The sequence below is a fragment of the Megalops cyprinoides genome, chromosome 14 (assembly GCF_013368585.1).
Source record: "Megalops cyprinoides isolate fMegCyp1 chromosome 14, fMegCyp1.pri, whole genome shotgun sequence".
In the NCBI taxonomy this organism is placed as follows: domain Eukaryota; kingdom Metazoa; phylum Chordata; class Actinopteri; order Elopiformes; family Megalopidae; genus Megalops; species Megalops cyprinoides.
The window spans coordinates 13,582,444-13,604,297 of record NC_050596.1 but is presented as its reverse complement, the minus strand read 5'-3'; the positions used below and the strand labels follow the sequence as shown (position 1 = coordinate 13,604,297).

General features: G+C 43.5%; 3 protein-coding genes across 3 annotated transcripts; 2 read left to right on the top strand and 1 right to left on the bottom strand.

Annotated features, from left to right (window-relative positions):
- Positions 1–2,612: 2,612 nt before the first annotated feature.
- Positions 2,613–3,019, top strand: LOC118789262 (sperm acrosomal protein FSA-ACR.1-like). The gene is made up of 3 exons (XM_036545606.1): positions 2,613–2,621; positions 2,706–2,832; positions 2,882–3,019. Exons 1-3 carry the CDS (start codon positions 2,613–2,615, stop codon positions 3,013–3,015), a joined length of 270 nt encoding a protein of 89 aa, XP_036401499.1. The 3' UTR covers positions 3,016–3,019.
- Positions 3,020–3,120: 101 nt separating this feature from the next.
- poglut1 (protein O-glucosyltransferase 1) lies at positions 3,121–10,025 on the bottom strand. The gene is made up of 11 exons (XM_036545591.1): positions 9,916–10,025; positions 9,076–9,166; positions 8,301–8,447; positions 7,716–7,851; positions 7,028–7,149; positions 6,556–6,615; positions 5,954–6,053; positions 5,565–5,623; positions 4,447–4,614; positions 3,674–3,730; positions 3,121–3,290 (listed from the first exon to the last, which is right to left on the bottom strand). Exons 1-11 carry the CDS (start codon positions 9,989–9,991, stop codon positions 3,134–3,136), a joined length of 1,173 nt encoding a protein of 390 aa, XP_036401484.1. The 5' UTR covers positions 9,992–10,025; the 3' UTR covers positions 3,121–3,133.
- Positions 10,026–11,880: 1,855 nt separating this feature from the next.
- LOC118788934 (calsequestrin-2-like) lies at positions 11,881–21,537 on the top strand. Its single transcript, XM_036545150.1, has 11 exons — positions 11,881–12,410; positions 16,216–16,300; positions 16,624–16,724; positions 17,361–17,472; positions 18,170–18,243; positions 18,437–18,567; positions 19,405–19,450; positions 19,695–19,749; positions 19,867–19,967; positions 20,405–20,479; positions 20,840–21,537. The coding sequence occupies exons 1-11, from the start codon at positions 12,174–12,176 to the stop codon at positions 21,050–21,052; spliced, it is 1,230 nt and encodes a 409-aa protein (XP_036401043.1). The 5' UTR covers positions 11,881–12,173; the 3' UTR covers positions 21,053–21,537.
- Positions 21,538–21,854: the final 317 nt, after the last annotated feature.

Here is a 21,854-nt window from a genome sequence, read left to right as displayed (position 1 = left end):
CTTATTAGAGGGTATGGAGGGCATCGAAAAGAGTATTTGAAAACAACAGGTGGTGCTTCATGGAGATTGTGCATTGAGGCTGGAAGTGAGGTGACGGACTGTCCCGGCCAAGACCACACCTCTACTACAATCAACCACAACTTCATTCACACAAACCCCACCTTCTTTCCAACAGACCACACCTTCCTTTTGATAGGCACATCTCCATTCAATAAAAGGAACATATCTGATGTTTACACTAAGCTCTACCTCTCTTACACTAATCTCCCAATAAGAAAGATACAAGTAAATGCAAGTTAATGAAGCAGACACCCATGAATTAAAAACACTCAAAAACATGCTTTATTGACAGGAAGAAATAAGAAAAGTCATTTTATTTTACTATCCATTTAGCAAATGACATTCCTCTCAGAACTGAAAGTAAACAAATTCAGAAAATGGTGCTTTTGGTGTCTTTATTAAAAATTGTACATTAAACCGTCAGTATTACATTACAGGACATTTGCTCCCTGTATCTGAACACTTTCTAAAACAGCAGCAGTGTTCTTAAGGGTTTTTTTCAACTTTTGTGAAGACAGTCGCACAAGCAAGAAATGGGAAGAAACATACAAACAGCACCACTATTAAGTTTGTGTTCACCATGAAGTACCAGGCTTAACCTGCTTTATATTAAGCGATTGTTGTTTTTGGTCATTCACCTTGCTTTTTGGTCAATACACAATAGTGAGAGCTGAATTTTGAGTTACCCTCAGATGAGTGTGGAGATCACAACCAACAACCTACTACACTGTCAGCCAATCTGACTGTTGTCTTAATTCACCAAGACACAATAAAAAAAACCCTTCACTAGGAATACTACAACATATTCAAGACCTCGGTTACAAGGTTCCAGTGTGCCCTCTTAAAGTTTTAGAATCTTCTCTCTCAAAGCTAGTCTAATAAATCAAAAAAAAAGTATTTCCCAGATGAGGCACACATTTTTGCTGCTCAGAAGTACCAACCATAAACCACAAGTCCAGCTTCAATACTGTCACTAAATATGGCACATGGTAATCTTTCCCTGTGATACTTCCCAGAATGGAAGTTCTGTATAGGTAGAATATGGAGTATTGTTACTATCCCTAACATCCTTCCCTTTTTTGCTGAAATATTGGCTGTGTAACTCATGTAAGCATAGTACATCACAAATTACTCCTTCTACATCTTGGCGCAAAAAAAAAAAAAAAAAAAAAAAACTGCACATGGGTGTTTCTAATATCATCCAGTAGGGGTGTGAAGAGCTTTCACCTTTCCACCAAAATTGTTTAATTGTCAATTTGTTAAATGTTTAAGGCAGTGGAGCAGGGTTCATAACTGAAAGGCTGCTGGTTCGATTCCCCATTGGGGCACTGCTGCTGTACCCTTGGGCAAGGTATTTAACTGCCTGAGTAAATATCTGGGTATCAACAAAAAAAAACAACCTATGTAACCTACACAAGTCACTCATGATAAGAGCATCTGTTAAATGACTGTAATGGTAGAATTGAGCTTGTTTCATATCAGATGCATCTGGACAGTTTAATTGCTGATACTGATTAAACATTCATTTAAACCCATATTCAGTGTGTACATTTAACTGAACAACACCTGGCATTGGTTAAGGAGACACACCTGTCTAATTAAAGGTATATTAAATGCAAGAGAGCAGGAGGCTCATGTTTTTCAACTGACTGAGCTGGGGCTTTTGTTTGTTGGTTTTTAAGCTATTGTTTTTGTAATGTTCTTCCTGTTCATTTTCTGTGAGAAGTGTCAGCCAGCTTCTCCACAAGGGGGAAGCAAAAGTACACAGATGAGTCAAATTTAAACCTCAACAGCAGCAGCAGCAACTGCAGATCACTATCACAGTGTGTAGAATATTTTTTCTAAAATGAGGCTCTGATGCCTTTAATTCAAGTGGCCCATATGTACAGATTGACATTGCACAGCCATAAGTCACAGCCAATCAGTGCTACTCTGAGTCAGTCATGTGCTTCAACAAAGGGGTACACCGCTTGCATGATATACAGTCATCTAACTTTACTTAGATGACTGAGACGGCAGCTTTTTGAAATCGGTATGCCCAGAGGCAAACCCCCTCCTGACTGCTGATTATGTGACTGGGTCTAAGGAAAACCTGTGATGTTTCTGTGTGTAAGTGGGGAAAGCTATTTTCAGAAATAACTCCACCAGGGAAATATTTCACAAAGAATGTTCACCGTTCACAAAGAGCACACTGGCACACTAAGACAAAGTATGCCATTATTAGGATGTGGAGAAAGCTCGGCTAACTGCACTGTGGAAGCATCACTGTCAGTCATCAAGGTAATACTTATACATATAATACAGCATATTGAATCAGAAGTTCTGCTACTTCTACCCTATAGACAGAAAACCCTGCACCTCATATATTAAAACAAGTTTAACGGTAACACTTTCTGTTCTCTCAAAATGGATGAACCAGTTGAGAATGGACAGCCGGTTATTTTAGCCAGTGAAGAGTAGCATCAAAACATAATGTGACCCTCTCTCATTTAGTGTATGTAAAAAAGTGATAAGATTATGATGCCATTGTTTTATGGCCAAGTCCTCATTGCATGTTAAAGGTGAGACCCTCTGAAGCAGCAGCAGGTGAGAACCCAAGGAGTAAACCTACAGGAAGACTGCACTTTGGGGAGAGCGAACTATAGGAAGTCTGCAGTCTGGGGACAGAAAACAGTAGGCAGTCTGTAGTCTGGGGAGAAAGAACTACAGGAAGTCTGGAGTCTGGGGAGAGACCTACAGGAAATCTGGAGTCTGGGGAGAGACCTACAGGAAGTCTACAGTCTAAGGAAAGGGGCCTGCAAAAAATCTGCAGTCTGGGGAGAGAGACCTACAGGAAGTCTGCAGTCTGGAGAGAGACCTACAGGAAGTCTGCAGTCTGGTGAAAGAGCCCAACACCGAGCTGGTGGGGAGATAAAGCACCCTACACAGAGCAAGCAGTCTGGAGGAGAGACCTAGAGTGAGCCGATGACCTGGGGAGAAAGATGTACACTGAGCGAGCAGATGGCCAGGCGAGGGAGACCTAGAGGAGGCCTACACGGGGCCTACAAGAGCTCTGCAGTCTTGGGAGCCCGGGTCACAGCTCCCATTTCTCCGGCTTATGGATGATCTGGTTGTAGCCAGGCCTCTTCTTGGGTTTGTACTTCAGCAGTCCACTAAACTCAGTCAGTAACTTCTCCCAGTAACAGGAAATGTCCTCCATGCGAAGGTGATCCAAAATGAACTGCTGACCCCTGGAGAATGGGAGGGAAAGGGCAGCTTTCTGAACTGAAAATGAGGGCCATGTTCAGGCCTTCCAAACCCACAGACTCACAGGTTGTCGGTATTTCTTAGTCATTTCTGCACAGTGAGGTAGACAAATGCACAAATGCATAGCACCCTCTGCGAGCAGGTCACAGCTGTTTGCTTTCTCCCATCTGTCTCAGCAGTACTAAGTAACAAACAGACAACCTAACAAAGTTAGGACTGACACCAACAACTAAAACTATTTCCATACTTTAATGGGACATTAAGACTTAAATCAGATAAACATTTGATGTCATTGGCTTTGTATCAGTCTATTGCAATAATGGTAAGAGAAAGCAACGGATCAGGATATGTGCCTCGCCGCTATTACCTCTTGGCCACTTCCTGCACAACGCCATCATTTTCTTTCACAAACTGGAGCAGCTCCCTGGAGAGACAGATAATCACATCGTCATGGTAATTAAACTGGGGGGGAGCGAGATCCTGAAAAGACCCTCGCTTTAGAGCGGACTGTTTGATAGAGGACATGCAAGACACCGGCGAATTTAGTTCAGTTTTACCCAGAACTAAATTTATAAGCAATTGGAGAAGGTAGGGCAGTCTACTGTACACGTAGAAAGCTCCCTGAGGGTTGCTATAGTACTTTATTCACAGGGACTGACCCCTTTCATGCAGAGTAATTGGAGCTAACTTATATTGAATGTGACAGTCGAGTAGTGGGTGGGTTGCAACCTTTTGAACTTTGACCTTCAAAGCTCATGTAGGATTCTGCATCCCTTCAGCAAGGCAAAGCCCTTCAACCTGAGAGCTCTTTAAAAACTTAACAGTGTCAGGGTCTTGCATAATTAGGTAGAATGTGTTCAGGGCAAGAGAAGTGACATTAACTGGCATCAGACGAACACATTCATTTCCGAACAGAGCTTGATTCCCCGTGGGGCACTGCTGTTGTGCCCTTGGGCAAGGTACTTAACCCAGAATTGCCTCAGTAAATATCCAGCTGTATAAAAGGGTAACATGTAAAAAAAAAAAAACTGTAACCTATATAAGCCACTCTGGATAAGAGAGTCTGCTAAATGCCAATAACGTAATATAATGTAAAGTCTGGTTGAAGTAGCAGACCGAGGTCAGCACAGGTGAGCCTACCTGACGTCGGACAGGTCCTGTTTGACAGGAATGTAGTGGACCCAGGGCCGGAGCTGGGGGTAGAAGAACTCTAGCCACTCCTCCCCCACGTGGAAGACCAGCGAGCCACACAGAAACAGGTGCTTGAAGCGGAAACTGGCCGCCACACCCCGGAAGTTGAAGAGGTACCTGATGTAAGGGACAAAGGGGACGTATTTAAAGCGCAAGACTGTGCGCCTGAAGGTTGTGGATTCAAATCCCTGGAGGGAGTCACTGCAGCTGAACTCCAGTTACTTGATGGGGAACTGTAGAAAGTGTTACAGAATATGCCTAAGCCATCATACTACTTTTTGATACATGACACGCATGCAAAACTCCTCTAAGATACGCAGGATCTCCTCGCAGAGCTATAATCTTACATCCGACTCGCATTCAGCATTGCTGTTTTGAAACACAGGACAGTGCATAATAAGACAAGTGGAAATGTTTCTGACACCACTGTATTGGTATCTGCGGTCCTTTGTGAAAGAGGTGAGTTGTTAGAGGTGAGTTTGTGCTAACAGACAGGAATGAGTACAGCAGGTACTTCTTGACATTATTTATGTTAGCATACACCTTAAAAAAATCTGTGACACAAATGCATATTCACCGCCTGATTAAAAATTAAATTACCTGTTCCATACAGAACCTATAATAATTCAACACTTCAGACTGAATTTGTTCAGTGGGCACATATTTATATCATTTTTTGATCAAACAACTTTTTAAAATTTTATCTTTACCTTTAATTAGTGCAAACTTCCAACAACACATTTCATGTGAAAATATGTTCAGCACATTAGCAAGTTGAGGTGGCAAATAAAGGCTGGTAAACAACCAAATGAATGAACTGATATCTCATCTGGAACAGCTACCAGTATACACAGAGTCTCCCGGACAACAACTGAGAAACATGTATTACGCTACATCAGAACTGTAATCTGATTAACAGAAATATTACCTGTAATAACATTATAATTTACATAAAGTTAAGTATGAATAATGTACTATTCTTCTGTTTTAACTTGGTATTTCTGAAAGCCACTGGCAGTGAACGAAACAGACTTGAGAGATGGTTCATCACGGGCAGGCTCTCTTACTTGTATTTACAGTGATCCACGAGCGGGATCTCTTTGGCCGGGGGCTTCCCGAGCGTGTCCTGACGGGAGAAAACAGCAAAAAGAGATGTGCATCTCTTCATGAACCCATTCACACATTCAGCACTTCACCTCGACAACTGGCCACCTGACAGACTTCAGGGTGTTTTGACCCCTGCCGGTATTCCCTGGCAACCACCCCAGTTTCAGTGTCAGCCTGGTGTTGATGATAGCATGTGGGAAGAGAACACTGTGATGATTGTGTAATAAGAGACGAAGGGACTGAATGAACTTATGCAGCAAGGTGACATCCACCGAACAAGGTTTAGAGGTAACAGAAGACCCCCCGTGAGGCAGGCTTTCCTGGTCCTGCATGCTGACACCACACTGACCTTCTCAGACTTCCAAGCTTGGTTTTTGGTGTACTCTGCATCCACCAGACCAGGGGACTCCCTGGACAGCAGTATCAAGGGGTCTCGCTCCGAGCTGGTCCTAAGATCAGAGAAAGGGGTCGGATGCTAACCTAATGCCCACCGCACTCTAACCCAACGCCCATCAAACAACGGCAGCATCAACTCACTGCCAAACTAACATAAACTCAACATCAACCAGACACAAAACCAGCGTCAACCAAATGTCAACCCAGCACTTAGCCAATGTCATTGCCTACGCTGACCCATTCTCAGCATTTATTTAAATTCACTGTCGACCCAATATACTATAGTATGTAAATTCCTTAACTGACTGTTTACTTGTGTGTGGTTGCATCTGTAATGTGTGGTTTACTTAGTCCAAAGAACCAAAGTCTGCATATCTACACTATGACTGCTAGAATAAACTAAACTTGTGCAGCTGCTCCATTGGTTTACCCACTCTAAATGAGGCAGTGGTTTCACATGATCAAGGCCATTTTAGGGTACAGCTGCTCTTTGGTGACACTTCTAACCTTTTCCAAAGCTCAGGGGAGTACACAAAGGTGGAGAGACATACAAACCTGCTGCCTCTGAAGAATCCTTTGGGCTCTTTCTTCTTCCAGGGCCACAGCGCAGCGGACCTTAAAGAAAGGATAAAGCGATGGAGCCCAGGAAAATAGCTTAACCTTTTTATGTACCTTTTTGTGATCATGTAATTGTTTCTGCCTTCTGTGAACTGTGAATATATATCTCCTTTTTTCACTTATCTAAGTAACACTGTAAGTAAATAAACCACACTTTACTTGTTACTAACCTCTCTTCAGCAGTATGCTCATAACTAAATTGTCTATACATACATCCTAAGCAGCAGCCTTTCTTCTGCCACCATGACTGAACAGATAGATGGCCAATTAATGTCGCCCCCATATTCCATTGAATACCTCTTTTATGCTAAACCACTTTTCAGTGAGATATATATTTTTATACATTGTGGTAACTTAAGACGCAATCTGTGGCTCTTTCTTTCTGTGGGGGATTGAGGAGGGGGCTTACTTTTTCAGGTCATCCCTCATGAGGTCCCAGCGACCCAGTCCCGTGGGATATATGGGCCACACCGCCGGGCCTCCCTCCCAAAACGTCCAGGCAGGGTACATGATGTCCTGGTAATCTGAGGTCTGGCAGTACACACAAGACAGCAGTTTACACTCTTCTGAACAACTCCACCGAACACTTACTCTAGCACCAATAATATTCCATTAATGGAGGGCAACATACACCATGAAAAAGCATGCAAACTCAGACGATCTGTGATTACGTGGTATAGACATCTGCGTTGATCTGCATGTGTTCTTACTGTGAGCAAAGACAGAGAGAGAATGTGTCACAGAGAGAGACTGTGTGCTCATGTTCCAATCTGTGAAGATACAATCAAAAGTGTGCCAGTGAGCAGGTTTGGCTGAGAGTACTTTTGTGTATGTTCATGAGTGTGAGTGTGTGTAAGAGTGTGTTTGTGTGTGTATGAGAGAGAGACAGCGAGAGAAAGAGACAGAGCGCATTTATGTGTGTATCCATGTGTGTGAGAGAGAGAGTAAGTTCGTGCGTATGTGTGAGATACATTTGTACATGACAGAGAGTGAGATTAAGCGTATGTATGTGTGACACAGAGTGTTTGAGCATGTGTGACAGAATGAAAGAGACACTAACTGCACATTTTTGTGTTTTTGCGTGTGCGGTAACTGACCTTGCTGAAGGACAGGACAGGCAGCGCTGGGTGCACCCATTGAGGCACTTGGGGGTAGTCCCGCACATTGATCACCATCTCCATGTCAGGCAACCTGTCAATCACCTGCAGAATGAAGTGCTCCACCCCACTGCACCTGCACACAAACAGCGAAACAGCAGCGTTACACAGGGACAGGGGGCGAAGGAGCACTTAACCACCACAAAGAGAGCGGAAACAGAGCAGCGTTATGTAGAAAGAAAGGCAAACAGCAAATGGACCACATTACATTCCATTCACATGCATTCAGTATCTGAGTATGTTACATATGCTTAGCAGACACCCTTACCCAGAGTGACTTACATAGTTGCATACATTTAATCCATTTATAAAGCTGGTTATTTATTGAGGCAATCTGGGTTAAGCACCTTGATCAATGATACAATAGCAGTGCCCAACCAGGGAATCGAACCAGCAACCTTTGGGTCACATGCTCTGCGTTTTTCCATTACAGTTTGAGGACATCAAGCTGCACAAAACTACATGCAGATTCTCAATGTGCTTATCGTGTGTGGATGGGCTGAAAGTAGTGGGCCATCCTCTCACCGTGAGGGGAACATGCAGTTCTGCTCTCGGTACAGCTTGTGCCCGATGATCTGGTAGTGCGTCCCCACGCTTCGGCGCACCGTGTCCCCCATCAGCTCCTCTGACACCCCGGCAGCCCGGAACGGCTTCAGGTCATCCTCCAAGACCCTGAGACAACAGAGACGGACAGACGTTGTGTGGAGAAAGACGTCACCTAAACCACGAGGAAATCTCTCCCTTCATCTTTCCTTTAAAGATATTACATTACATTCATTTAGCTCTCATCCAGAGCGACTCCCAGCACAAAACAGAACAGAAGTGGATACTCTAAACACGGATTTTTAAAAGATATACTCTTTGGGCATGGAAAATGATTTGTGATATCTACGCATGTGTGCTTATGTGTATTTCCTTTGTGAGGCTTTGGCTGTGGCAGTGTCCAATTTCTGCTGCAGCCAGCCTGACTACAGAGGCCTCTCTCTGCATCTCATTCCTTCTGGGCTCTCACTTACTTCTTGCCTGGCCAGCAGATTGATTTTCTTCCTTAATTGGGTAGCACAATGGATCCATCAATACTTATGAGCACAAGCTCACTGTGACGCACCTGGGACCAAGTGAGACTTCAGAGAGCCTGTTGACCCTCAAGATGAGAGCGGCTGTATTGGTGCCACTTGATCATGTTGCCCAGTACCTCCAAGAATGAAATACCTCTGAAGTCATATTAAAGGGATATGCTAATGACAGGTGCCTGGCATTGAACGATAAAGTGGGTGTTTGTTTGTTCCTTGTCTGTTACCTGAGATGGCAGCTGCAGTTGTGTGAGCTACAAGGTCTATAGGTCCGGGTGGCTTCAGTGATCTTGCTGAGGTACTTTTCCCATCTTCCTCCTGACAAGACAGAAACGCTTTGTATTCATTCAGAACGGAATCAGGCCCCTCTGAACTACTCTAGTGCTCACGATCTCAAAAGGAGAACAGAACCCTGTGAATGATGGCCCTGTCCAGATCCAACATCCAGGTCAAAATAAAGTATAATTACAATGAACCATTTTAATGTAAATATTTCGTCCTTCAGAACTATTCATAGTAGTACAGCATAAGAAAGGACGCGGAGGAGGTCGCTAAGTGAAATTAATAAACATTCCAAAAGAGCCCTTCCACGAAAGGCATCCATTGTGGGTTTTAACCGGTGTTTCTCGCGTCTCTGTCAATGATGAATCGGACATTTGAACACCAGGTCTAACCTCCAAAAAGCTCAAAAGTGAAATTTTCCACTTTTTTAGTCTTCGGTTGTTGTTTTTAAGACAGTTCAGAAGTTTATCTAACAAACTATTACCTTTTCAGTGACCCCCAAAATTCTGTCGATTTTCTCCCCCAAAAGAATGCTGTGATGAATCGCGGTCACTTTTAGATTACATAGCTAGCTATTTTGAAAACTGTTCTGCTGGCTGCTGAATAAATGGATTGCATCCAACCACCGCATACGTGAATCATGATGAAGCTAGCTAGTTAACCGTTTTAATGAATGGGCAGTAATTAGGGCTAAACGCTGTGGCCACGCAATTCAATGCATCGCAATCTGATGAACGCTCAGAACGGAGAAGTCTTTTATGACGACCTCATCCGCAGGATATTACCTTTTTCCGCTGTGCTGAAATCTACCCCACAAAAATGTAGAGTAAAAATAGGTAACAGTAGCCATAACGCTTCCATTTTTTTTTTTTTTACCAGACCATGAAGCAAGGTAGTTCCGACCGAGTGCTCGGTAAGCTCCTAGTAAGGTCTGAAAAGTTTTCCTCCGCAGGCAGAGATGTTACCGTAATTTCCACGAAAGACGCGCAACACATCGTTCATGGTTCACTGTTATTTGCTCTCATTTCGTACATAATGAGGTCGTGATGAGCACCTCGAGTGATGATTTTTTCATGTAAGTCAGTTAAACGTCATTAAAATGTGATTAGGTGTTTTAGTTACCGATAAAATGAATGATTTATTATCTGTAAGTAAATGCGCAAGTCATACATTTGTAAACGCATAGAGTCAACTGGCTAGAAGACAAAGCAGGTGCATGCGTTAGACATCTGTTTAATTGTCTGACTTTGCAATAGTACCTACCTAGACAACAATCATATATGGATGCAGCTGTTGTAGTGTTTGTTAGAGCACAGTAAAGAACCCCAAAGGTCAGAGATCTTGGCCAGGGTTCCAGGGTCAGGCTGCATGGGATGTCACAGCTTCTACAATTACTGTATCTTCACATTCTAATTAAGCCGCTAATTACTACTGTATGCCCAGTTAGTCCCTGATGAGAAATCTATTTACAGTGTCTGCACTCTCAACCACTCAACCTTTCTGAATGTCAGCTAGGTTTTTTTTTTTGAACAGCAGAGCTGTAGTGAGCTGCACACACTCACACAAGCAGTGAAAACAGTCAGGTTTTGAGCAGAGTAATGAAAGTCATAAATAAAATCGTTTTGTAAATTGTGGTGTTGTTTGTTCAAAGTGCTATGGGTAAAAGGAGGGAAAGGTGAAGGCACTCAGATGTTGGTCATAAACAGGGGGTGACAGGCTGAGATGGGAACAGAGGGAGGGAAAAGAGAGAGAGAGAGATAGAGAGAGAGAGTGGGAAGTACTGTAGGAGTAGCTCCCCTTGACCCTGGTGTTGACTCTCCTCAATATCTAGTATACTGTCTGTTAGCTATGTGGTCTGGATGTAGACCTGTTAGCTGCAAGCTTTGTTTGTTGACCTAACGGGCCTGATAGCTGGGAGGTGTTGGTACAACAGGGCTCTGTTACCCAGCAAGCCTCAATGGACTGCACATAATTTCCTCCTTTCACCAGCTTCAGTTACACAACATCGGGGTCAATGTACAGTTTACCTTCCACCACAATAACACTCAAACTTGTTTGAGTTTATCACAGCCTCAGGTTGAGGACAATGACCTGTGGCTTTCTTTGCATGGGTATTGACGTGTAACTGTGCCAGCCATAGTCATACAGCTGGCGTAGTTTGCTGTGACACTAACAGGGTTGCAGGTTCAAATCTGCTGGTTGGGCACTGCTTGATCAGGGTGCTTAACTTGACTTGCTTCAATAAATTGTTAAAGTAGAAAGGATGAAATGTAGAATCTGAGCTATGTAAGTTGCCCTGAGTGATGCCGTCATGATAGTAATGATAATATGCTAACAAGCATTACTCCATAAAACATTTACAATGGCATTATGGAGGAGCACCAGAGAATAGTTTTAAATATGACATGGAGTCTTCAATGAGACACTTCCCTTCACCGCAGGTTTCTCCTACGGAGGGATCAGATTGATTCATTGACAGCAGCCTTTCCTAGCCTCAAATCGCTCGAAACCTCATTTGTTTCTTGTGATGAATCTTAAGAGAGTGATTGTCACATCAGACACTGACAAAGAGGCAGAACAAGTCCCTGATGGTTTTCTTCTCTGTCCTCTTTTTCAGCAGCTCCGGAGTTATTTTTATCCCAGTACAGCTAGCTTCCTAAAAATGGTCCTGAAATGGCAGGGGAGAGAGACACCGCTATGTAAGGTATCCAGCGCCAAAGCTCCTCACATCCTGATCCCAGTCTGTCATTTTTGTCTTTTCTCCTTGTCACGGCCAAAGCAAGGAAAAGGGGAAGAGAGAGAGAGAGAGAGAGAGAGAGAGCAAAAGGGAGAGACAGTTAGCAGAATTGGAAAAAACAGAAAAAAGTCTAGGAAAAAGTCCAGAGCTAGCTGCTGCTGTTTAGTTTTAAATCTCCTTGTACCTGCAAGTGTCCATTTTCCTGTTGACTCGTCCAGCAGCACAGCATCCTCACGGGGCTAGCTCCCCCCTCCTCCTCCTCCATTTTGGGTTTTACCCCTCCTGTTGCTCGTGGAGAGGGAGAACATGAAGGCCCTCCTGCTGTCCGTCCTGGCTTGCGCGTACCTGGCCTCCCCCGTCCGCGCCGAGGAGGGACTGGAGTTTCCCAGCTTCGACGGCAAGGACCGGGTGATCCACATCAACGAGCGCAACTACAAGAAGGCGCTGAAGAGGTACAACATGCTGTGCCTGCTGTATCACGAGCCCCTGTCCTCCGACGCCGAGCTGCAGAAGCAGTATCACATGACGGAGCTGGTGCTGGAGGTAAGGGCGGGACTGAGGGGGCAGGGGGCTGGAAAGGTGTGGGTAAGGGCAGGTATGGGAGAGGGAGTAGGGTCAGGGCAGAGGAGGTAGGAGCAGGGGCAGATATAGCAGGAGAGGCAGGGGCAAAGGCAGGAGAGGTAGGAGTAGGTCAGATATACAGTACCTGTCAAAAGTTTGGACACACCTACTCATAGAAAGGTTTTTCTTTTTCACTATTTTCCACTTTATGAAAATGACATCAGAACTATGAAATAGCACAAATGGAATTATGCAGTGACCAAAAAAGTGTTAAACAAATCAAAACTATCTTATTTTAGATTCAGTAGAAAGTAGGTTCAAGTAGCCCAAAAAATATTTTGTAAAATTAATTTTTTTGGAGAGAAATTCATACATAGGCATTGACTTCACTATTTATATTTGTCTAAGGAACAAATTTCAGACACTTAATCATTAGTCTTTAGATCAACATGTCTTTGAGTGTATGTTTCCCATTATCTTAATCAGGTTTGTCCAAACTTTTGCCTGGCACTGTAGGAGGAGGGTAGTGGCAAGAGGAGTATGTTTAGGAGAAGATGCAGGAGAAGAAAGTTTAGGGGCAGATACAGGAGTAGAGGAAGGAGCAGGGGTGGGAAAGGTGGGAGTGGGGGCAGGTATGGGCTAGCAATTAGGGTCCAGAGGAGGGGGAGATACATATAGTTATTTCCCTGAATTATTAAAAATCAGTCTATCATAGTCTGTTCATGTAGTGTATCATTTCTATGCCGTATGACTTTTCTATCCCCTGTAATAGTACACACCATGAGAAAAAACCATAGACTTCAGAGAAGCCACTTACACAGATCTGGTGCCAGTTAATGCAAAATGTTCTCATAACATTGCTAGGGTACAGCTCATGAGCAAATGCAGGACTGGAATAACGGTGCAGCTTCCCACTTGGAGCGGACTTATATCCCTACAGTCAGGTGTCCTCAACCCAAACACACGGTCCTGATTTAAAGCATAATCCAGCATACACGATCTCCTGTTTAAGTGCTTATTGCATTGCATGTACAGAGACGTCACAGTGACTTTCATTCCCAAGGTCAGACTTTAGCAGCCAGTGACTGTGAGACTCTGCTGCAGGCTTTTCTTTTCATATATATTCATTTACCTTCAATGATTTACACTTAGTGTGTCAACCACATGTTCTCTGTGGCGCCTTCATAAACAGGCATGACACATTTATCTGTACCACAGGTATAAGGGCAGGTTCACAGAGTACGACTCTCTAGTGGGAGCTATTGCCGTCATTTATTTTTGATATGGAAGGTGTTTATCTTCTTACTCTTGTTGATGAATACCTGTAAACTGGAGAAATATTTAAAGTGAGACATTTTTAGTTTCAGTTCAGAGAACTGAACCTTTTCCCGCTTGTGAGGTCAGAATTGGGGCAGTCAGGGTTATTCTGCTTATTCTGCCCATCATTCAGTCCTTTCCCACTGTCTGTCAGGAGATTCAATCAAGTTAAACCATCTCCATTAGTGAAATTTCATACCGCCAGATAATATAAGAACAATCGGCTTATTCCTTCATTCTGCAGTGAGTGAAATCAGTCCAGCACAATACAGTAAGACTTGATAATCCCTCATAAGGGACATCCCCCTCATTGGACTGTCAATATAATGAGCATTGCGCATAATCAAGTAATCAAATTCTCATTCTTATTTGTGGTGGAAATACAAATCCTCATCAAAGTCAGAGTGGTTTTTCCCTGCAGATTTGAAAATCCTGGAGCTGACTAATATGTACTGTATGTCTTTGATCGAGTGGGATTGAGTACAGTTTTTCTGTCTGTGACTCATATTTTGGGGACAGCATTTTCTCTGAATGAATAAAAAGCGAGTTTACACAGGAATCAGTCACATGCGTATGTGTAAGGACAATTGCGGCGTTGTATCGTACTGGTCATGTGGAGTGGAGGGGAAGGCCTCTCTGCTGTTTCTGTGGTCTAAGGAGGGATAGTTCAGATGTCTCGCTGACACCACAAGCAACATGCACCGAGCATGAAGCTGCCCCTCACCTGCTCTTGCACTCTCACCCTCCCATGGGCCAACCTGATGCTCTCCCACATTTGAAGGTTCAGCGGTATCATAGATATGATGCAGAGTGCTGGTGACAAGAATACAATACATGGAGTCTGCAATCCAGAGGAAATTTAATCAGAGATTGCAACTGAATGTTGTTCATTGTTACATTCGCCCTTCCACTCACCGATCCTTGATAATGACTCTCCACATTTACTCCTTCCCTCACTCCCTCCATCGCCTGAATGCTAGATACAGTACATTGCACTTTGCTAAATCTTTACTTTTCCCTTCTTCTTTTTTTGAAAAACACACGAGGGGATTATTCTCATACTCAGTGCTCTAATCATTTGTCAGAGCTTGACGGACAGGTCTATTCTCTCTATTGACATCATAAAGGGAATAGCGCTCTGAGTCTATTCATAGAACATAGAACAGATAGCTTCTAAAGAAATGTACAACCGTCCCAGTTTCCCCTATCGCCACTTTACCTCCACTCAGTCCAGCGATCAGGATTCGTTTTGTCTTTATGCTGACAGAAAGTATCTGACTTGATTACAGAATGTCCTCTTCACATCGAGCCTGGAAGCAAGTCATAAACTTTGACTCACCCACTGATTTGAAATGAATAAACCTGACCCAATTATGTGTGGGTGTGGTTCTGCCTACAGGGAGTTCTAATTGCATAAGATTTTCAATAAATGATCAGTAAAGGATCGAAGATTTCACCTTCAGGTCCCCATTGGATGCAGCCTCGGTCAGATTATAGAAATTATATTTTAGGGAGAGTTAATATTTCTTCAGTCTTTTCATTTGAAATATTTGGCCATACAAAATGACTTAGCAAAGAATTTAGCTAATCTCAGTAAAAAAAGAATGTTTGCTTTGAAAGATAGCTTCAGGTTTTATGTAAATTGATGTTCATTGCATTCTCTTCCATTTTGTATTCCTGTGGAATAACATCAGTCTGAATTTACTTTCTGTGAACAACATTTCCTACCAATAGAGTGAGCTTTCAGCAATCTCATTGCACATAATGTATGTGTATGAAATGTTTGCCAACAAGCTGAGTTCTCTTTGCCTACATGTGTTCTCTGAGAGACAAACAATGCCGCCGCCCGCAGAGGAAAATGAAACCAAATTCATTCAGCCGGCATTTGCTGCACTGGGTATTCCCTTCCAGTGTTTTTCTAATCAGAGCTTTATTAGTGAAGACAGCTTGCGCCGGAGTTGCCAAATGCCAAATGCGAGATGTCAGGGAGAGAAACCGAAAAAGTCAAAGTGGAGCTTCCAGCTCTGCAGAAAGCCGGGAACTGTTACAGACCCCGGTGCTCGGAGTGCTTACAGTAATTGATATGAAGCTAAATTGAACACACGTCCTGATCCAGAGGCATAAAGCAAGGCACCAGCTGCTGTCCTCAGATTGAAAGATGAGTTATTTCCTGGAGCTCATCAGCCTACCCGTTGGCAACCTTTCATTTGTTTATTTGTGGACACCCTCATCCAGCCTGTCTTGCATAACTTGCGTGACAAACTTTACATCTGATTAGACAGCTGAATATTTACTGGAGTAATTCACGGTACAGCAGGAAGGGTCCAGCTGGGATTAAAATCTGCAAACCTTCCAGTCAAAATCGAGTCAAAACAACGCTCCTCTAGCATTACGGTTAGGTTGTCACAATGTTGTGTATTAGTGTGTGAGGGCTGGATTCTGAATGGTTTTGTCTCTTTCTTATGCTCAGCTGGCTGCACAGGTCCTGGAGGACAAGGACATTGGCTTTGGAATGGTGGACTCGCACAAAGATGCCAAGGTTGCCAAAAAACTGGGTAAGGCCAGGAATCAACATCACAGCAGAGCCCTATTATGGACAAAACCTTTTCTTAAATGCATACTATAGCAAATCAAAAAAGATACTCACACACTATGTGCCTTTTTAGGTCTTTTTAGAAGCAAAACAATCACATTCCTACAACAGCAACAGCTAATCTTTGAATAGCATGGAATCTAAACATTATATGTTTTATGTACTTCATAGACATAAAATAAGTGTAAACGGTTGCCCTTTGAAGCTTGACTGTGTTAACTGACTCCTCATCACCATCTTGTGAGAGCCCCAATGCACCCTGAGAGGCTCAATTTGATTCCTCAGGTCTCGAGGAGGAGGGCAGCGTGTATGTCTTCAAGCACGAACGCGTGATCGAGTTCGACGGAGAGCTCTCCGCAGACACGCTGGTGGAGTTCCTGCTGGATGTGAGTTTGGGGGTTTTGGGGGTTTGGGGGTTCTGGGGTTTGCAGGGAGGAGTGTTCGTTTTGGAATATGTGAAATGGGCTGACATTTCTTGCCTTTCATGTCAGACACTTACCGTTTCATCATTTCATCATCAATTGGGGTGACGGACCATGTGGGAGGAGGGTTGGGCGTATGTTTGTCAGTATTTTCACTCCCCCCTTTTTCTGTTCTGTAATGTGTAGAAGGGGGTTGCTTCACTGTTGATGAGTGTCAGTTTGATACAGGACATGTTATAACGTCCTCTTTTGCACAGTAATTAGCTGATTTTTCCTCTGTTGGTTCTCTAGATAAGTTCTTTTTCCAGAAGTAAGTGTTAATAAGCAAGTGATAAAAAATAAAATTGAAGAGTCTTACAATCAGCTCCATATGCCCAATATTGAAAATTGTCTCTGCCATTTATGAAGCTAAATTGTTTTTCTGTATCGTTGTCTCTTTATGAATATTCATGAATGGGCATGGCCAAAGAGCCAACATCCATAGCTAGCACACCAACAAGGGCAGTGCTGGAACCTATTGCTAAGAATCTCCGAGGCACAAAAATGTGTAAAGTGTTCCTCCCTTCGGAGTGACGGCGCTGCACTGTTTCCCTTCCCCAGCTGCTGGAGGACCCCGTGGAGCTCATAAGCAACTCCCTGGAGCTCCGCGCCTTCTACCGCATGGACGAGGACATTAGGCTCATCGGCTATTTCAAGAGCGAGGACTCGGAGCGTGAGTGAGGCTCGAAAATGAGCCAGGGGACCGAGCGCTGCTCCTCCAGCGAGATAAATAATGAGGTCTGAATTAACCCCCCTGACAGAACTGCAGGGGCGTCTTTAGTCCCTCCTGAAGCCCTGTCCAGCTCCTCATCAGGAAACATGATGCTTGTCCCTCAAATGGCATCAGGCACCAGTACGGTAGCAAACCGCAACTCTGAAAGTGATCCTAGCGTATTTTGTTAGTCTGTCACAGCACAAGAGTCAGAGCTCAGCTGCCTCAGCTCCCATCTCTCTACATGTAACAGCAGCATTCCTGAATGGCATCCAGCTGCACAGGGCCTAACAGAACGATAGCAGCAGTACTTTAATAAATGCATTGCCTTGCCACACAAAGCTTCACTCCACCCCGTGACTTTTCTGTTATATTTCTGGGAGAAAGTAGGTGAGAGTGGCATCATCTTAGGAAACTATGCTCCTGTGATTGTGATTAAATTTCTTAAGAGGAGCTGGTTGTATTTTGGCTGTAAGAGGGGCTATAATGCTCTCGCTTGAAATTCAAATGGCATATTCAAGCGGTCTCGCCCCTGACCGCGTCTAATTTCCAAGTCTCACAGATTTCCACAGAGGAACCTGAATGAAAATGAAAATGAAATCTCCCTCCTTTCTACCTCCTCTTTCTCTCTTGCCTCCCCCTCTCTCTCCCCTCTCAGACTTCAGGGCCTTTCAGGAGGCAGCAGAACACTTCCAGCCCTATATCAAGTTTTTTGCCACCTTCGACAAGGCTGTGAGTAGCAGTCCTTAGTGCAACAGTAACTGACAAGACAAAGGAAGACCATTTTTTTTAAACATTTGCTCATTTTAATTCTTTTAGAATGAAAGACAGGATATTATTTCTGTTGCCAGGTCCCCTAGAATGCCTCATATTGAATTTAGCTGTTCTCTGTGTGCTGAGCCAAATCTTTTCCCTCATGCTGTAGGTAGCTAAACAGCTCACCCTGAAGATGAATGAGGTGGACTTCTACGAGCCCTTCATGGATGACCCTGTGACCATTCCCAGCAAGCCTCATCTGGAGGAGGATATAGTGGATTTCGTGAGAACTCACAGAAGGTAATACCGTCATACCTCCTGGAATCTCAGCATCAAAACATGTACACAGTGAAAATACATTCATGGGTGTTATTTTGAGCCAGGAACTCAGTCTTAGACTCTGTCACTTCTTGAAGGCAACTAATATGCAGACTTGGTGTCACTGATACACCAGGTATCAGTGTATTATGCATTAGACATAACAATTTCTTGATCCCAGTCAGGATATAAATTTTGTACAATTACCTTTGAACTCCGTATCGCACACATCTGTCTGTTGAAATTCCCAGTGACAACTCTCACCATGACAACTGTGTATCATCACTGAAGTAAGATGAAAGCAATCCTCCAAGACACTGGCACGCAGCCAATGGCTGTGTTTCACACTACAGATGACATAGTGCACTGCAGTGGAGTGGGTGCTCATTGGAGGATAGGCACTACCCCAATGACGTCATCCATGCAAATTGCAGGTGGCTGATGAATCGCACCATGCTTGAGAGCGGTGAGTCGAGGAGACTCTTGCTGACTTAAACACTCCTATCCCTGGTGGAGCTAAGGCAGTTTGTCCCACTGCTTTGGCTTCTTGGTCATTGTTCGCAGATGACATCTGCGATGACATCTTCTTCTCAAGATGAGCACCTTGCTGACTGAGCTACTTGGAAGCCATTCTTTTGTGATCCTGTGTTTTTATTATGGACCCTTATTTGCATAGTCTTATTATAGACACTTTTGTAGCTTTGCTATGGAAGTCACTCTGGATAGGTGTGTCTGTCAAGTAACTTAATGATGGTGTAACGTAATGTAATGTGATTTGTCTGCCGCTATGCTTTAAATGAAGTGCTTTGTATTTCTCAGGCCAACACTGCGAAAGCTTCGTGCTGAAGATATGTTCGAGACATGGGTGAGCTGTTCCCTCTTCTGTTCCTCTTTTTTCCTTGTTTTATTCAGTCAAAAAGGACAAATGGCCATACAGAAGGGGCTGCCTTTGCACTGAAAAAGGCCTTTGGGGAAAGTAATAATTAGGCTAATGCTGTACTGTGTAGGACGATGGGTTAAACATTTTGGAAACTTTGTAAACCTGCTGTAAGTGGATCCACTTTAACCTGCCCAACGCCTTGAACGGCCTCTCAACCTTACACCCCCAGGAAGACGACATGGACGGAATCCATATTGTAGCTTTTGCTGAAGAGGAAGACCCCGGTAAGTCTTATCTTAAGCAGGGGCGTGACCATGTTGTGGAGTCTTCCTCAAGAGCAGCATCCGTGTGATCCTTGGAAGCTGTCTAAAGTGTAGAACATGCAGAAATGTGATTTGCAGATGGTTTTGAGTTCCTGGAGATCCTGAAGGAGGTGGCGAGAGACAACACCCACAACCCGGACCTGAGCATCGTGTGGATCGACCCAGACGACTTCCCGCTGGTGAGCGAGAGATCCGGGGCGCTGTGAGCACGCTTGCTCTTTTCACATTTCTTACTGTCTGCTCCTCAAAGCATTGACTGTGCGACCACAGCACTGAGTACCACTCTACATTAGAGTACCACACTACATTAGAGTTGCCTTGTTGCTCAAGTAGCAGCAGCAGCAGGTGACCTACAGTAGAGGAGAAAGAGATATCACCGATAATCTGATGAGGGCCCTGAACCTGAACGGTCCTGTTTTTCATGACTAATAAAATTGACATTTTTATGAAGAGCTACTCATCACCAGTATTCCTTTCAATTTAAAAAGGAGTCGTGAACCGGAAAAGAACTCTGTTTTAAAGGTGTTCCTTTCTTTACGCTTGCAAATGAAGTGTAACCGTTTGCTGCAGTGATGTGTATTCATGGAGGCCTTTTATGTTTGTCTCTCTCATTCAGCTGACGACCTACTGGGAGAAGACCTTCAAGGTTGACCTCTTCAAGCCTCAGATCGGAGTGGTGAATGTGACAGACGTAAGTCTAAACACAAGACTCATTACATTACACTGCCGGCATTTAGCAGACCCTCTTATCCAGAGCGACTTACACAATTTTTACATTTCTCATTTATACAGCTGGATATTTACGGAGGCAGTTATAGGTTAAGTACATTGCCCAAGGGCAGAGCAGTAGTGTCTTAGCAGGGAATCAAACCAGAAACCAGAGCCCTGCACCTTACCACTATGCCACACTACGCTCCACTCTCATGTTACATAAGGGGACAGCTTACTGGAGATCAGTCAGTTCAGCCTTACACTCATTACAATGTAAGTGATGTCACCAGGATGTGGCCCTTTTGTGACCCTTGATCGCGGGATGACCTCTGTCTGCTAGGCGGACAGCATATGGCTGCCCATACCGGATGATGAAGACCTACCCACTGCAGAGGAGCTGGAGGACTGGATCGAGGACGTTCTGTCCGGAAAGGTCAACACCGAAGATGATGACGATGATGTTGATGACGATGATGACAACGATGATGACAACGACGACGGCCACGATGATGACGACGACGATGATGACGACGATCATGATGATGATGATTAATTTATGAAAGGTGGAATCGGAATGTCTGTTTAAATGACACGTCATCGTGTTGGATTCTGCAGTTATCAAGAGCAACGTGTTCAGGGATAAATCATGACAACATCAAATATGAAACAAAGAAAAACCCTGAATGCTTTTACAGAATTTTGTACATTTTGTACGTTACTGTATCTTCTATTACAACTTCGCTTTTCGTAAGTATAGGACACTTGCAGAAAGACATGAGTATCATTGAGCAATTTCTCATTCCACATTTCTTATTGCTTTTAAATGAGATTTATAATCTAGGTAAGTTAATGAATGAGGTGTAATAGCTGGTCATTTTGTGCAGGGTAATGATAAAAATCATTACATCACATGCATTTAGCAGACGCTCTTATCCAGAGCGACTTCCAGCACAATAGAAGTGTATCCATTCAAGTTAAAATCTTGATAGCATGCCCAAATGAGCATCGTGGCGGATCCCATGAAATCAGTAGATGCCTGTGAACTCTTGAAACTTACGAATATGAACAAAGGATACATGTAAGGATGAAGAAAAAAATATGAATAACTTGCTTCATTTCAAATGCATTGTGTTAAAGACAAATCTATTGCACTAAGTCTAATAGTGTCACAAAATGCAGTATGATACTTAATAATCTAGTTAATTTTAAAAACTTTTGATTGACTCAGTGTCACAAGAATTGCATTAAGTATGTATTTCCATTGTAAATATCGCATTATGTGTGTATATTTGTGTGATTCACCTGTGTCCTTGCCAGTGTTTAACCAGTGCTAAAATCATAGCTGTGCTATAGCT